The 15,771-nt window shown below is 44.1% G+C and overlaps 1 protein-coding gene across 1 annotated transcript in view; it reads left to right on the top strand.

Annotated features, from left to right (window-relative positions):
- Positions 1 to 381: 381 nt before the first annotated feature.
- The window catches only part of LOC106561006 (RNA-binding Raly-like protein), a 51,281-nt gene continuing 35,891 nt past the window's right edge, over positions 382 to 15,771 (top strand). Inside the window, exons 1-2 of the mRNA XM_014124539.2 lie at positions 382 to 703; positions 4,803 to 4,878. Of these exons, the coding sequence (XP_013980014.1) occupies positions 4,811 to 4,878 (68 nt within the window). The 5' untranslated portion in view covers positions 382 to 703; positions 4,803 to 4,810. The remainder of the gene's footprint in view (positions 704 to 4,802; positions 4,879 to 15,771) is intronic.

The raw sequence follows: 15,771 nt of genomic DNA, 5'->3' as shown, positions 1-15,771 counted from the left end.
AACTCTAGTACTTTCGGGTTTGCGTCTGCCTCTGAACCAGGAAATTAGGTTTTTCCCACAGCCTCCCTCTGTGATGCGTGTCTCTGCTCAGGGATCTGTCCTCTCTCTCGCTCTCTCTCTCTCTCTCTGCCTCTGCCTGTCTCCACTTCTACCTCAGTACAGCCTGCATTCCTCCAGTCCTTCTGTACCTTTGCTACTTCAATAAACAGTGACAATTTCTAAGAGCTCTGTGTGGCTGTGACGTACAGTAGGAGCATCCACACAGCTGTAGCATTCACTCCAGTCCACACAGCACCCCCATGCCTGTTACAGAGTGGGTCAGCCCACCAACCCGAGCTCACCGCTGTGGAGTGACATGGTACATCCCGCTGGTACAGTTCTTAGAGCGTGGTCATTGATTCCAGAGTGAGCAGTCTCCTCTCCTTTCCGCTCTGTTAGGGTTGCAGAGAGACACTGGGAAGGAGAGATTAGAATAGGAGAGTCTCCGCTGATTCTGTTTGTTTGAAGGCATTCCCCCCCTCTCTCTCTCTCTCTCTCTCTCTCTCTCTCTCTCTCTCTCTCTCTCTCTTTCTTTCTTTGTTGTCTCTCTCTCTTTTCTCTCTGTCTCTGTCTCTCTCTCTCTCTCTCTCTCTCTCTCTCTCTCTGTCTCCCTGTCTCCCTCAGTCTGGTACCCTGTTCAAGAGTGAATACCACAGACTAAGACGTGAGTATAGGGCAGCTTGCCTTTTTTGTCTCTCTGTCTCTCTCTCTCTCTGTACATTTTTTATACAGGAACCCTCTCTCCTTCCTTCCTTCCTTCCTTCCTTCCTTCCTTCCTTCCTTCCTTCCTTCCTTCCTTCCTTCCTTCCTTCCTTCCTTCCTTCCTTCCTTCCTTCCTTCCTTCCTTCCTTCCCTTCCTTCCTTCCTTCCTTCCTTCCTTCCTTCCTTCCTCCCTCCCTTCCTCTCTCTCTCTCTCTCTCTCTCTCTCTCTCTCTCTCTCTCTCTCTCTCTCTCTCTCTCTCTCTCTCTCTCTCTCTCTCTGTCTCTCTCTCTCTGTGTGTGTGTGTGTGCGTGAGCTTGTTTGTGTGTGTGGTAGTAAGAAAGCACATTGATGATTGAATGTGAATACTGTATGTTTATTGTGCCTGAACTTAAGGTGAGAAGTATTATCCTTTTGATGAGCACTACTGGAACATATTCCGTGCGCAGATACCTGACAAAATCTGTTCAAGGAAGCTCGATTATCTGTGCAATAGAAGGGATGCCTCATATTACACAGGCAGTAGCAACAGAAGCATGTGAGGATGTTGATGATATGGGTTGATGTGATCTAGAGGTAGTTTGCGTGTGTGGTGAGCTGAGGTGATTGAAGAGGCTATGTAGATCAGTATCTGCCAGGAAGGCAGGAATCAATTCGATTTTGCAGCTTGGGCCAGAGCAACTAAAGCCTCTGTCACTCACACACTGGGAGAGACAGAAAGTGGTGTGTGTGTGTGTGTGTGTGTGTATGTGTGTATGTGTGTGTGTGTGTGTGTGTGTGTGTGTGTGTGTGTGTGTGTGTGTGTGTGTGTGTGTGTGTGTGTGTGTGTGTGTGTGTGTGTGTCATAGACCTTATGGTTGGTGTGTGACCTTTGTGTAGTGGATGTGAAACCGCAACATGTTAGATGTTGTGCAGAAGGTTGCTAGTTGGATCCCTTCTCCTGCTTGGGGCAGAAGAGAATTCACTCTGTTACACTTGCAACATACAATTGATTTCCAATGGTTCCACAGATTTCCGCATTATCACATGATGCAGTCCACTATTATAGTTTAATTACATTATAATAAACAAACAGGCTACTATTTATCCGTTTGCCTTGCTAGGGTCATACACCTGATGTTATTTTCTTCCAACCGCTGAAAATGAATGTCCCCAGACAATCACTAACCACAGTGCATAAAGTATATTCTCTCACCACACTCATTCTTTCTCTTTCTCTTTCACTGTGCTGTACGTGTTTCTCTAACAATACAAAGTAATAAAAAAATGAATAGCCCTGATCATTCAAGTCATTGACGCAAAATTACCCATAAGCAAGCTGTGAGTGTTTCCGTGACCTGACAGCGATATGGATCTCCACTGTTGGCCGATTAAAAGCTGCCAGCCAGGCAGCTAACAGACGGCAGGTGACGATGCTCATAAACCCAGCACTTAAAGGGTAATGCACTACAAACAGCAGTGTGCCTTTCTTTCATAAACAATGCTGCCATGGGGTGTCACTTCTGTCAGGGTGGGCTGTTGCTGCTGCCGGAGTCTGATGTACGACGGCTGTTCAACATTGTGTCGTGTGCTGCTGGCTGGCGCTTTGACAGAAACATACAGTATTGCCACCGATGCGACTTCGTTGGTGTCAAACATGAAGATGATGATAATGACAATGGATTGTGTTTGTGCAGTGCTTTTCTCTGCTTCTCAAAGTGTGTAGGCCTATATTGTGTAGTGTATCTCACCTGTTATTCAGAGATGAGATCACCAAGTCACCAAGTCACCGAGTCACGCTTACTTGAGTCTGGAGTAAGTTTTAAGTCATAAGGTCCAAGTGTCAAGTTGAGTCATAAGTAGAAAGGGTTGAGAGGAGTCAAATCCAAGTTCTGCATTCTCAAACTATCAAATTATAGCTACAAACTGCAATGTGTGTTTGATTGAATTGCACCCTTTGTGTGGACTAAGACAAGTGATGCTGGATGGACAGGTACAGTAACAGGGAGGAGGTAGAGCGAGTGCCTGTCAGTCAGGCCCCTGGGTGAAGTTGAGGGAGTATGCAGCGCTATAGTGTTGACAGACCTTTTATATACATGCAACATAGACGTGTATGACAGTTAACCTTCTAAGATACGTACACATCATGGCGTACACATCACTGACGATCTGAAATGGTCCACCCGCACAGACCGTGTGGTGAAGAAGGCGCAACAGCTCCTCTTCAACCTCAGGAGGCTGAAGAAATTTGGCTTGTCCCCTAAGACCCTCAGAAACTTTTACAGATGCACAATTGAGAGCATCCTGTCAGGCTGTATCACCACCTGGTATGGCAACTGCAACGCCTGCAACCGCAGGGCTCTCCAGAGGGTGGTGCGGTCTGCCCAACGCATCACCGGGGACACACTGCTTGCCCTCCAGGACACCTACAGCAGCCGATGTCACAGGAAGGCCAAAAAGATCATCAAGGACATCTACCACCCAAGCCACGGCCTGTTCACCCCATCTATCATCCAGAAGGCGAGGTCAGTACAGGTGCATCAAAGCTGGGACCGACAGACTGAAAAAAAAAATCTATCTCAAGGCCATCAGACTGTTAAATAGCCATCACTAGCCGGCCTCCACCCAGTAACCTGCCCTGAACTTAGTCACTGTCACTAGCCGGCTACCACCCAGTTACTCAACCCTGCACCTTAGAGGCTGCTGTCCTATGTACATAGACATGAAATCACTAGTCACTTAAAAAAAAAAATATTTAGGCAAGTCAGTTAAGAAGAAATTCTTATTTTCAATGACAGCCTAGGAACAGAGGGTTAACTGCCTTGTTCAGGGGTAGAACAACAGATTTTTACCTTGTCAGCTCAGGGATTTGATCTTGCAACCTTTCAGTTACTAGTCCAATGCTCTAACCACTAGGCCACCTGCCGCCCTGCTTTAATAACGGAACATTAGTCACTTGAATAATGTTTACATACTGCTTTACTCATTTCACCTGTATATACTGTATTATATTCTACTGTATTTTAGTTAATGCCACTCTGACATTGCTCGTCCTAATATTTCTTAATTCCATTATTTTACTTTTAGATTTGTGTATATTGTTGTGAATTGTTAGATATTGCTGCACTGTTGGATCTAGGAACACATGCATTTTGCTACACCCGCAATAACATCTGCTAAATATGTGTATGTGACCAATAACATCTGATAAATATGTGTATGTGACCAATAACATCTGCTAAATATGTGTATGTGACCAATAACATCTGCTAAATATGTGTATGTGACCAATAACATCTGCTAAATATGTGTATCTGACCCCCCCAATTTTTTTATTTGATTTAGAGGAAAAGAAAAGGGTGGAAGAGAGCACTCTCTTGAGAGAAGAAACACATGAAAGTAAGCCCTCTCTCTTGCTCTCTCGTTGGAGCTTGGATGGCTACTTTGACAACATCTGAGCGGAAATGTGCTGTAGAGCTTTTTTCATTTAAGATGTGAGAAATGTGGGACCTTTTCCAACACACAGCATGGCTCAAATGAGATCAGGAGGAGAGCGTAGAGAGAGAGAGAGAAAAAGGATGAATGGGTCACCCACTGTGAGCACCGGGAATGAGGGATTTGAGAGAGAGAGAGAGCGAGCGAGCGAGAGAGAGAGAGAGAGAGATAATGGGGCAGGTCTGGTCAGGGAACTCTGCATTGACAGACAGGTACATGTTGGAAGGAGTGAAGCAACATAACTGTGAGAGGCAATTAATTTGACTCTGGCAGATAGAGGGCAATTAGGCTCAGAGTCCTCTCGTTAATATTTCCTTCTGGGAGTGTGTATGTGTGTGAGTGTGTGTGTCTGTGTGTACGTGCGTGTGTGTGTGCGTACACCAGTATTTGTGTGTCTTTGTGCGTGCATGTGCGTGCCCGGAGTTGTAAAAGGTCAGACTGTATCTGGCAAGATATTCTGCTCACCTGTCCAACTCCATTCCAATTTCCCCAGGGGGTTGCTTTACAAGGACACACCTGTCCTTACACCTGACATTACTGAACCTCTAAATGGATATGACTTTATAGCCGTCGTTGTAATGTGTTTCAGATAGGACCATGACTGGGGAACTGAGGCCAAGTCGCCCAAAGGCAGGAACCAAGAGAGCCAGCAGTGAGGCCTTCGGGTGAGTCCAGATTCAGCCTCATTAAGGTCATGAACCTCAAAACTACAGATGTAGGATGTTAATTTGAGTCACTTTTCTACAGAAAGAAAACAATCATGCAGCAACAGTAAATGTGAATTGTATTATAATTAATGGACATTTACAGGATAACAGATGTTAAACTGGTAGTGCATTTGTGGTTTAAAAAGGCTTCTGAAGTCTGTAATTCTTTACATTTCAGACTTGATTTTCCCTTACGAAGAATGTACCAACCCCTACAAAAATGTCCATTAATTATAATTCACACAATCATTCACATTTTCTGTTGATGCCAGATTATTTTCCTTCTGCAGCAAACTGGCTCAAATTAAGATCCTACATCTGTAGCAGTTTGTTGTTAAAACAGTATTGTTACCACGGTTTTGTGTTACTTCACTACATGTTTGGCCTTGCTGAATGTGGCTCCATAGTCTGTCTGGAAGCTCTGGGTCTGGGAGCAGCTGCTGCAGAGGAATGCCTTTGTCAGACTGATTCTGTACAAGGTATCCCAGCCCAGCCCACAGCTTATCCCAAGCCTTAAGCCTGGTTTATACTAGGTCTAACGACATGCTTTAAAGTGACAATCCCAAAGTTTGTATATAAACACAGCTAGCGAACACCCCCCAGATCCTGCAGCCATGCTTCCCTAGACAGATTACAGAGGATTAACAGACATCAGAGCTTCAGCACTGGTCTGACGGTCTGATTAATGGACAGACAGCAGGGATGTCAGCCCACCAGCCCAATATCCAGTCAGTCTGTGCCCATAGTCACATCCCAGTCCCATTTCTTTGTGGGGTTAACTCTCAGTGGGTCACTGGGGTGGCCTCTATCACTATATCCCTGAGACCTGCTGCTACTGTTGATGCTGCTGTGGCTGCTTGAAAAAACCAACACACATCAAATGTATTATCACTGCATGCAGACAGACAGGATTACGGTGTTCTTGAAAATGTGATTCAACTGTGAAATTGTTATGGTGTGCGACCTGTGCAGACCTAGTTCCATCCCCATGATAGAAGCCTCTACTCTTACGATGAAAATCTAATCCGTCACATCCTTCCGGGATGTTTTGTCGGCCTTAAGAGGCCAATTTAAAACAGCCATGCTACAGTGTAACTGTATTTTTTGGTGCAATGTCTCCACATTTACATTATTGGTTCTTCTAATGGGACACTTAGTTTTCATTAGAGAGGAGAGACAACAGGCAGAGAAGAGCAGGTTGAGAAAGGCATCAACGCCCATCCAGCTGCTGGGCGATGCAGTACAGTACACCCACAGACACTCACAGCTTCTCTGCAGTCCCTCAATACATATTGATTGCAAATAAGATTGTGATGGGAGACAGTTCTCATGGTCAGGTCAGTGACCTGAATATTCCCCATAGCCCATTATTGTATATGGAGTTAGTGGACATCAAATCAAGTCTTATTTGTCTCATGCACCTAATAGAACAGATTTAGACCTTACCATGAAATGCTTACAAGCCCTTAACCAACAATGCAGAATATTTAAAAAAGTAAGTATTACGGCCTCCCGAGTGGCGCAGCGGTCTAAGGCACTGCATCACAGTGCTAGAGGCGATCACTACAGACCCGGGGTTGATCCCGGGCTGTGTTGCAGCCTGCCGCGACCGGGAAACCCATGAGGAGGCTCACAATTGGCCTAGCGTTGTCTGGTTTACATAGAACCCAAACTGGCTGTGTGCGTGCGCCATCGTGCGTACATTTATTTTGTCCCTCCACACCAAATGCGATCACGACACGCAGGTTAAAATATCAAAACAAACTCTGAACCAATTACATTAATTTGGGGACAGGTCGAAAGCATTAAACATTTATGTCAATTTAGCTAGCTAGCTTGCACTTGCTAGCTAATTTGTCCCATTTAGTTAGCTTGCTGTTGCTAGCTAATTTGTCCTGGGATATAAACATTGAGTTGTTATTTTACCTGAAATGCACAAGGTCCTCTACTCCGACAATTAATCCACACATAAACCGAATCGTTTCTGGTCATCTCTCCTCCTTCCAGGATTTTTCTTCTCTGGACTTTATATTGCGATTGGCAACTTTCATAAATTAGGTGCATTACCGCCACCGACCTCACTCGTCTTTCAGTCACCCACGTGGGGATAACCAATGAGGAGATGGCACGTGGGTACCTGCTTCTATAAACCAATGAGGAGATGGGAGAGGCAGGACTTGCAGCGCGATCTGCATCGCAAATAGAACTGACTTCTATTTTGGCCCTTGGCAACGCAGACGCTCTCTGACGCGTGCAATAATTGAATAATAAGAATTTCTGGATTTCTGAATTTATTTTGCAACACGAGCGCATGCGAGTGGAGTAGTCAGGGTATTAGGGGAGTGTTTGACCGGGAGAGGTTGAAAATGATGTCAGGGAGAGGTTGAAAATGTACGCGAGTACGCGTCCTGGTAAACAGTCAGCCCTGCGGCCTTGTGAATGTTGACCTGTTTGAAGGTCTTACTAACATCAGCTATGGAGAGCATGATCACACAGTCGTCTGGAATGGCTGGTGCTCTCATGCATGGTTCAGTGTTGCTTGCCTCGAAGTGAGCATAGAAGGCATTTAACTTGTCTGGTAGGCTCACATCACTGGACAGTCCTGTAGATTAGCATCCGCTTTGTACGTGTCTCTGTGAGTGGAGTAAAGGTGATCTATATTTTTCTACTGGTTGCACATGTGACATGCTGGTAGAAATTAGGTGAAACGGATAAAACATGTCCTGCATTAAACATCATGTATTAGGTAGAATCAAATAAAAGATTCAAGTGAAGTCACATTTTTAAGTGCATCATCACAGTCTCAATACACTTTACAGAAAGAATTTTTAACTGACCTGTTCCATCCATCTCTCCATTCCTCCCTCCCTGTTTGTCTGCACCTTGGCTCCCCCTCCTCCTCCCCTCCTCTCCCTTCCTCCTCGTCCCCTCCTCCCTCCTTCTCTCTTCTCCTCCTCCCATTCCCTCCTACTTTCCTCCTCCTCTCCTCTCCTCTCCCCTCCTCCTACATACCTGCACCTCTACTGCAGGCTGCCACACTCCATAAAGAGCACTTACCTCTGTGGGAACCTGACCAGCCTGCAGATAAACTAACAAACAAACACAGACACACACACACAAACACACACACAAGATGAGTGCTTAAATAAACTCACTCTTCCAGCGGCATTTGCATTTTAGTGAAGTAGAACAAACATATTTTTCTATTTTAATTGCATTTACTTGATAATTATTATAATTATTTTACCTTCTCTGGTTGTTATAATAGGGGCCTGTCATAAGTGTGTTTTGCCCTGCAACAGTCTGGTCTTGCACCTCATCTCTTCTGTTCCTCAGATCAACTCATCAGAGAGTAAACAGTCTGGTCTCGCACCTCATCTCTTCTGTTCCTCAGATCAACTCATCAGAGAGTAAACAGTCTGGTCTCGCACCTCATCTCTTCTGTTCGTCAGATAAACTCATCAGAGAGTTAACAGTCTGGTCTCACGCCTCATCTCTTCTGTTCCTCAGATAAACTCATCAGAGAGTTAAACTGCAACATTTGACTTCAAAGTATTTTTCTATCTAGACAGACAGCAATTTCTGATACTCCGTGATATATTCTGATCAACTGGCTTGTTCTTGTGTCAGGAAACTAAATACCACATTAATCAGATAACATACTGTACCTGTCCGTTACAACAGATCAAATATTTTTGACCAAATTCGTAGTTACTGCGTCTTGACTTTGTAAAGCCGAGTTGTTGTATGGACTTTCAGTCTGCATTTTAAATTGCCTCTCACTGGACTCTCTTTCATATTTTACATAGAGGCTTTTAAAAAAGACATTTTGCATCCATATGCACTAGTTTGACACTTCAGTTCAGAAGCAAAGATGAGAGGACTTGGTCTCCCAGGTGGCTCACTGTACTGTGAGGGTGTTTTTTTTGCTGTGTGTATGTGTGTTAGATGTGTGTGTGTTAGGTGTGTGTGCGTTTGTGCTTGTTTGTGTGTGCGTCAGTGTAAGATTGGGCATAGCCCAGGGCTTTTTGGCTCAGTCATATCTGTCTAGACTATGCACAATATAATTCTAGTTGTGATACATACATACTCTCTTTTACAATGACTTTGGCATGCTCATTTTCTACCTCTTTACATCCAACAACCCCACTTGGGGTACTGATATTCGGGGGTCCTCCCCCCCAAAAAAAATATATCAGCTCATGTGTTATAATTTTTACCCCTTTTTCATGATATCCAATTGGTAGTTACAGTCTTGTCCCATCATTGCAACTCCCGTATTGACTCGGGAGAGGCGAAGGTCAAGAGTCCTCCTAAACACAACCCCGCCAAGCCGCAGTGCTTCTTGACACACTGCTCACTTAACCCAGCTGCACAAATGTGTAGGAGGAAACACCGTACAGCTGGCAACCAAAGGAGTCACTAAAGCGCAATGGGACATGGACATGTCGGCCGGCCAAACCCTCCCCTAATCCAGACAATGCTGGGCCAATTGTATGCCGCCTCATGGGTCTCCCAGTCGCAGCCAGCTGTTGTGACACTTGTAGCACTGCGAGGCAGTGCCTTAGAACGCTACGCCACTTGGGAGGCCTCAGCCTAAGGCCAAGAGAACATTTAGCCGTTTTAAAGCTAATTTCCTGCTATTCTACACATTTTTGCCATGAGGCTGAGAGACAATTGCGCAGTTTTAAAGCAAATTTACAGCAATTCTACACATTTTGCTATCATATGCTACCTGGAGGTCGGGGGCCCCGGGGCACGTGCCCTGAATGCCTGTTTGGTAATCCGGACCTGAGTCTATGCTACCAAACATTCCACTCAGTCTCTTCTCTAAGTGTATTCCTGGAACCAACCTCCCCAGACATTAGGTAACCAGATCATCAAATGTGAAGTGATAGCCATGAACCATGGCATGTTATCAGTGGAGGAGGTAACACTCAGAGCACAGCAGAACACCCAGAAGGCTGAGTGTGTTATGCTTCTCAGTCTGGCGTTGGTCTCCATGCCTCAGAGAACCTCAGTCTCATCCCAGTTAGATCCTCCATAACACCCAACCCACTCTCAGGAGGGTCACTAGACTGGAGCACAAGAGTACTAACCCATTCGTCTTTATAGTCTCCCTCCCTGCATTCTACTGAGTGCATTAAAAACACAATTCCAATTCCTCTCTGCCTTGGCTCTCGTTTCCTCCATAATGCTCCTCCATTCACAGTCACGTAGCGCCAGACTTCTTCCCATAATTTCCCCCATAAACACTCAAAAGGCAAGCATCAAGAACCCAGGAAGCTGATACATATTTCATAGGAACTCCTCATGAGGCCGGAAGAATGGAGAGCAATAGGACCAATCCACATACAGAGTAGAGTTCTACAGGTGTAGGATCTTAATTTGATCACTCTGTTAAAACATGTTGTGTATTTGAGGTTTAAAAAGGCTTCTGAGGTTAGTAATTTCCACTTTGAAAATCCACTTTGAAATTGTCTTGATTTTTCCTTACGAAAAACATAATAATTCACATTTCCTTTTGCTGCAGGATTACTTTCCTGCTGTAGAAAACGGACTAAAATTATTATCCTACATGTGTATTGCTGCAAATGTTGAATACTGATCATTATCTCTATAATGACTTGTGAGTACATTTACATTTACATTTAAGACATTTAGCAGACGCTCTTATCCAGAGCGACTTACAAAGTGTACTTTCTCTCTCTTAGGGTTTAGTGGATGGAGAAGGAAAGGCACTGTCAGTTATCCGATTTGTACACTATACAGCACTCTACCCAATAGTCATGTGTTGTGTTTGTCTGAGCTAGGGGGGAACAGTGCTGTAAACTCCATAAGAGTGCTGATTTGGTACCAAGGAAGCTATCTACTGTCTGTGGATTGTGCAGCTTCAGGGTTCGCCACAGAAATTAGGCCAATTTGCTCTCCTCCCCTGCTAAAATAATTCACTCTAGCTGGGCAGTCTCCTCCTTCGGCTTGGCTTTGGGGTATCTTGGAAGGTTGAATGATAGTACTGTATTGGATTCAAAACACTTACTTCAGCAATTGCCATGCAGGGTGACGTTGCTATTTTTATTTTATGATATGATAGACATGGCTTCATTTTTTTGGGGGGGGGGGGGTCCTGAGTGACGCAGCAGTCAAAAGTACTGCATCGCAGTACTGAGGCGCCACTACTGCCGGCTGTGACCGGGAACCCCATAGGACGGCGCACAATTGGCACAGTGCCGTACGGGGTAGGGGAGGATTTGGCCGGGAGGGCTTTCCTTGGCTCATCGCGCTCTAATAACTCCTTGTTGCGCCTGCAAGCTAACCAAGGTTGTAATTCGGGGAGAAAATGGGTTACAAAAAAATACGATTGTAGTCATGCCACCCTGAACACATTTGGTAGCTAAGCAGGGTCGAGCCTGGTTAGAATTTGGATGGGTGACCACCTGGGAATACCAGGTGCTGTAAGATAAAAAAAAAAAAGGTTTTTGTTTTTTATGATTGACATGGTTTTTCTTCACAATACTGATTAATCTATGTCAGAGATTACACATTTGAATTGTAACCATTGTATGGGATCGGCCTAAGCACTGATAATAACCCAAGACCTCACCACCGTGGTTACGAAACTGAAAGACACAAAAAGAAGCAGTAGTCGTTTGTCTGTATAATTTGCTTCCAATGAACAAAATGTCAAACAATATCTATTTTCTCTGCTCATATTCCCATACATCACAGTTGAATCTCTTTGTGAAGGTTGTGTACTGTCCCATTCTGTCTCTGCCTCATCTGTCTCTGTAGTGCTCTCCAAACCCCCCTGTCTTACTCTGGAGCTATCTGACTAAAGAGCTGTCCCGATGGGGAGCCCAAACATGTCACCTGCAATGGATCTCTTCCCCTCCATCCTCTGGAGTCACTCACAATTAGTCAGACATAATGCAATCAATCTAAAGGGCTTCTGCTTCCTGCTTCCTGCTTCCTGCCACTGTTAAATGAATCTGTCAGAGGAGCCTTGCTAGCCCCGGAGACCAAGGGCTTCTTCTTCGTCTTCTTCGTATTCTTCATTGTGCTTGTACACACACAACAAAAACACACGCAAGTGTGTGCACGTAGACTTGCAGTAAACATGCCGCACGGACGGACGGACGCACGCACGCACGCACGCACACACACACACACACACACACACACACACACACACACACACACACACAGTAACCTTCTGTTAATCCATGGCCAGGTCTTTAGCCTGCCCGGCTCAGTCCCAGTGCAGTAGTAAGAGGCAGGCCACGATCTCGCACATAACTAGTCTGTGGTAGCATTGCAGTGGGATCATTCTATATCAGTCTAGCAATGCCACTTAGAAAAAGACTAGACAACAGGTGGGAGTCATGGCTTTGTTTTATTACGTGATGATGAAGACATGGATTATCCACAGTAAGCAAATGTGGCATCAGTGTATCGTAATAGTGGTTGGCAGGTTATCTAGGTAATCACACAGTACTTTCAGGGATCAACTCGTGATAATGTCAATGCTATTTTCTTTTGGTGGAGGGCATACTTGTATTATGAATCATACAAAATTCAATTTCCTTAATCTCGTGGGAACAATTTGTCTTGTTGACTGTCATCAAAACATTAATATCCTTTGTAGTATCGCAAAGTATTTGTCAAGATTCCAATTATTGGGAGAAAAATACTGTATGTCTGGTTCCTTTTCTCTTTGAAAGAACATTGGGTGCAGAATTTGGGTGCACTGATACAGAAAAGACAAACACCTAGGCTGTCACAGTAGACCATCATTCCACATTGCATATTGCACAATTACAGTAATGGGAAAACAAATAAATGAGATTGCTCGCTACGCAGCCAGTGAGGACTGTGCTTGCCGCTGGCCTTTCAAAGCTCTAGAGAGCTGCCCTTTCACTTTAAGAGAGTGCAACATCCATTTGATCTGAGTTACAGCCCAGCTCCCCAGTTCTATAAAAGCAAATAGAGCCAGCGTTTTAAAGATCAGTCCAGCAGAGATGGAGAGATAATATGAAGCTCAGAGGCTTTACAGGCTGTTTTAGAGTAAAAGTCCCTACACTGTTGTTTTGATCACACTGTGCCTGATATACCCATAAACTCACCCCATATTTTACACCTTCTCCAATTGAGCAGAGGAGGGAGGCTAGTGTTTCTAAGTACTGAGTCCTGTTATCTGACTTTAATACTTAAATGTCCATCCATATTGAGTGCTTCATCTATAGTGATAAAAGAGAATTAACTCTACGGGGCTTTATCCTGTTTATTTACTGACTCTGCCCTTGCACAGCACATGAGCCCCATGCATTAGAGCTAATAGTGCCAACTGCGACATCACAGAAAGGTACACTGGAGTGGAACTACCTCTCCCTTCTTCCTCTGTGTGATCGACTGATGATACCCTTGAGTGTGTCATTTGGGTTGTTTTTCAACAGGGGCACAGGTTTTACTTCAGGTTTTGGCTGTGTTGAAAGTCTCCGACAGCGTCACGGAATTCACAGCAGGCTGAAGGCCTCAGGGCATCTACAACCAAATTTGTTTAAAGAGAGATTTTAATTGGCTCAACGGTGGAAAAGTTCCATATGATCAAAGCGTATGTTTGGGGGTTTCAGTTTGAAACTGTGCCTTGATCTGTTTGGCTATGTTCACAGTAGGCTACGTTGTGTTCTGCACACCTATGTTTGTGTTTTATATCTTCTGTATTTTTCTCTTTCACAGAGACAAAGCAAGAGAGGGAGGGAAGGAAGGGAGGAAGGGAGGAAGGGAGGAAGGAAGGAAGGAAGGAAGGAAGGAAGGAAGGAAGGAAGGAAGGAAGGAAGGAAGGAAGGAAGGAAGGAAGGAAGGAAGGAAGGAAGGAAGGAAGGAAGGAAGGAAGGAAGGAAGGAAGGAAGGAAGGAAGGAAGGAGAGAGAGAGATGGAACTGTAATTATGTCTTTGTCCTTCATCTCCTGCTAAGATGTGCGTTTAATAGGAAAAGATGAATCAGCACTTCCTTTGAACAGAAAAATAACAGGTTAATAATTATGCAATGTAAAACTCCAACCATTAAACCTCCCCGTCTCTCATAGAGACAATACATTCAGTATGGTAAGCTTTGCTTTACCAGCAAAGAACAAACGAAAGATGGGAACAAATAACAAGGCAGCAAACAAAAGGTTATGACACATACAGGTGTTTTGCATTCAAAGATCCCCTTGCTCCGTCAAAAGAGGGACTATTGAAAGAACATTCTGGAGCAGTTAATGCTACATTGTTGATGAAATCACTAATACTGCCATACAATCGCAGTACCAACAATTTACCTCACAACTTGTATGTTGGGGTTGCCAGATTCAGCCTTTGCATAAGGTTTGTTGTATAAGACACAGTGGCATCCTCCTGTATTTGAGCCTCTGCCAGTCTGCCTGCATGGCCGCTCGTCGCTGTATGTCTGTCGTAATTCAGCTTCAATCGGGGCCGCCCTTCGATTTGAGACGAGCTGAAGTGGCAGGAAATCAGCTCCTCGGCCCATTAACCCTGGTCACGCTGCAGCCAAGCTGATTTATTACACGGCAGCACACTTCTGAGGGCTCAACATTAAATCAGGATACATCTATCTGGGGGAGGGAAGAAGGAAGGGAGGGAAGGCAATGTGATATGTCTGGATTTTAACCTTTATTTAAGGATTTTCCATCAACTGTCGCCTCTTTTTATGGCAGATGGTCCAGCACCATCCTCAGACAATAGCTTTAATTTTTGGTGCAATTCTCATTTCTGGATAAGGCTTAAAATACAGGATCAAATCTTGCTATGTCACATGATTGCGCAAAACACAGGGCCCTTCTCGTCTCATTCTATCTTTCTGTGTTGTGTACACTAGTTAATAGCTTATGTACCTCTGAGTACTCCTTATCATGGCCAGGGTTTGGGAGTAACTGATTACATGTAATCTGATTACAAAAAATGTTTACAACTGTAATCAGTTACGTTAAATTACAGATACTTTTGAAAAATTTGATGATTACTTACTTCTAGGATTACTTTTAAATTCATAAAGGATGTTTGCGGAAAAAATACATTATGACACTTTCTGTTTTCTCAATGACATTCAGTTCAGTATTGAAAAAAAACCTGGGTTTAAGTTTGTTCCACCTGAGCGAGTCTGACCACAAGTCAGAGACTACAAGGATGACACTAAATGTTACGTTATTGATTACAATTTGGACAGGTAACTAGTAACTGTAACAGATTACATTTAGAAAGTAACCTATCCAACCCTGACCATGGCTTACCTACAGTATGTCGACCACCTTACTTCACTTCTGCATACCTTACCTTAGCTTACCTCCGTACCATACAGTTTTACCTCAGTTTACCTCAGCTTTATCATTGCGTTTTCTACCTTGGTTTACCTCTGCTCTATGTACTGAGCTTCAAGCAGCTTACCTGCAGGAGGTATTTGTCTGGATGAAGCACTAAAGATAAACAGGATTGTTAATCTCCACTGCAGCTGGTCAAACCAGAGAAAACAGAGAAAAAGAAACAGATCAATTTGCCTCCCAGAATAAATTCCTTTATTAATACTAATAATGTTTCACTGTAAAGGCCTTTATCCCTGGTAGCCTATCATTTATTATATGCAGTGCTGTGCAATACAATATTTTACACATGGGAACAACAAATCGCTGCCCTAATGAACCCATATGAGATGGTGGGAGTGTTACTCTTCACTGTTATTATAGATCAGTGGGACTAAACAGACCAATAAATAGTAAATGCATGGGGAACATAGAGACACTACAGGGCAAGTGCGTATAAAGTTTAATTATCTATGCCATAATATCTACCATAACA

This window comes from Salmo salar, chromosome ssa10, assembly GCF_905237065.1.
Source record: "Salmo salar chromosome ssa10, Ssal_v3.1, whole genome shotgun sequence".
Lineage (NCBI taxonomy): Eukaryota > Metazoa > Chordata > Actinopteri > Salmoniformes > Salmonidae > Salmo > Salmo salar.
Note: the sequence above shows the minus strand (reverse complement) of the source record. Positions and strands in the feature narration are given on the sequence as shown.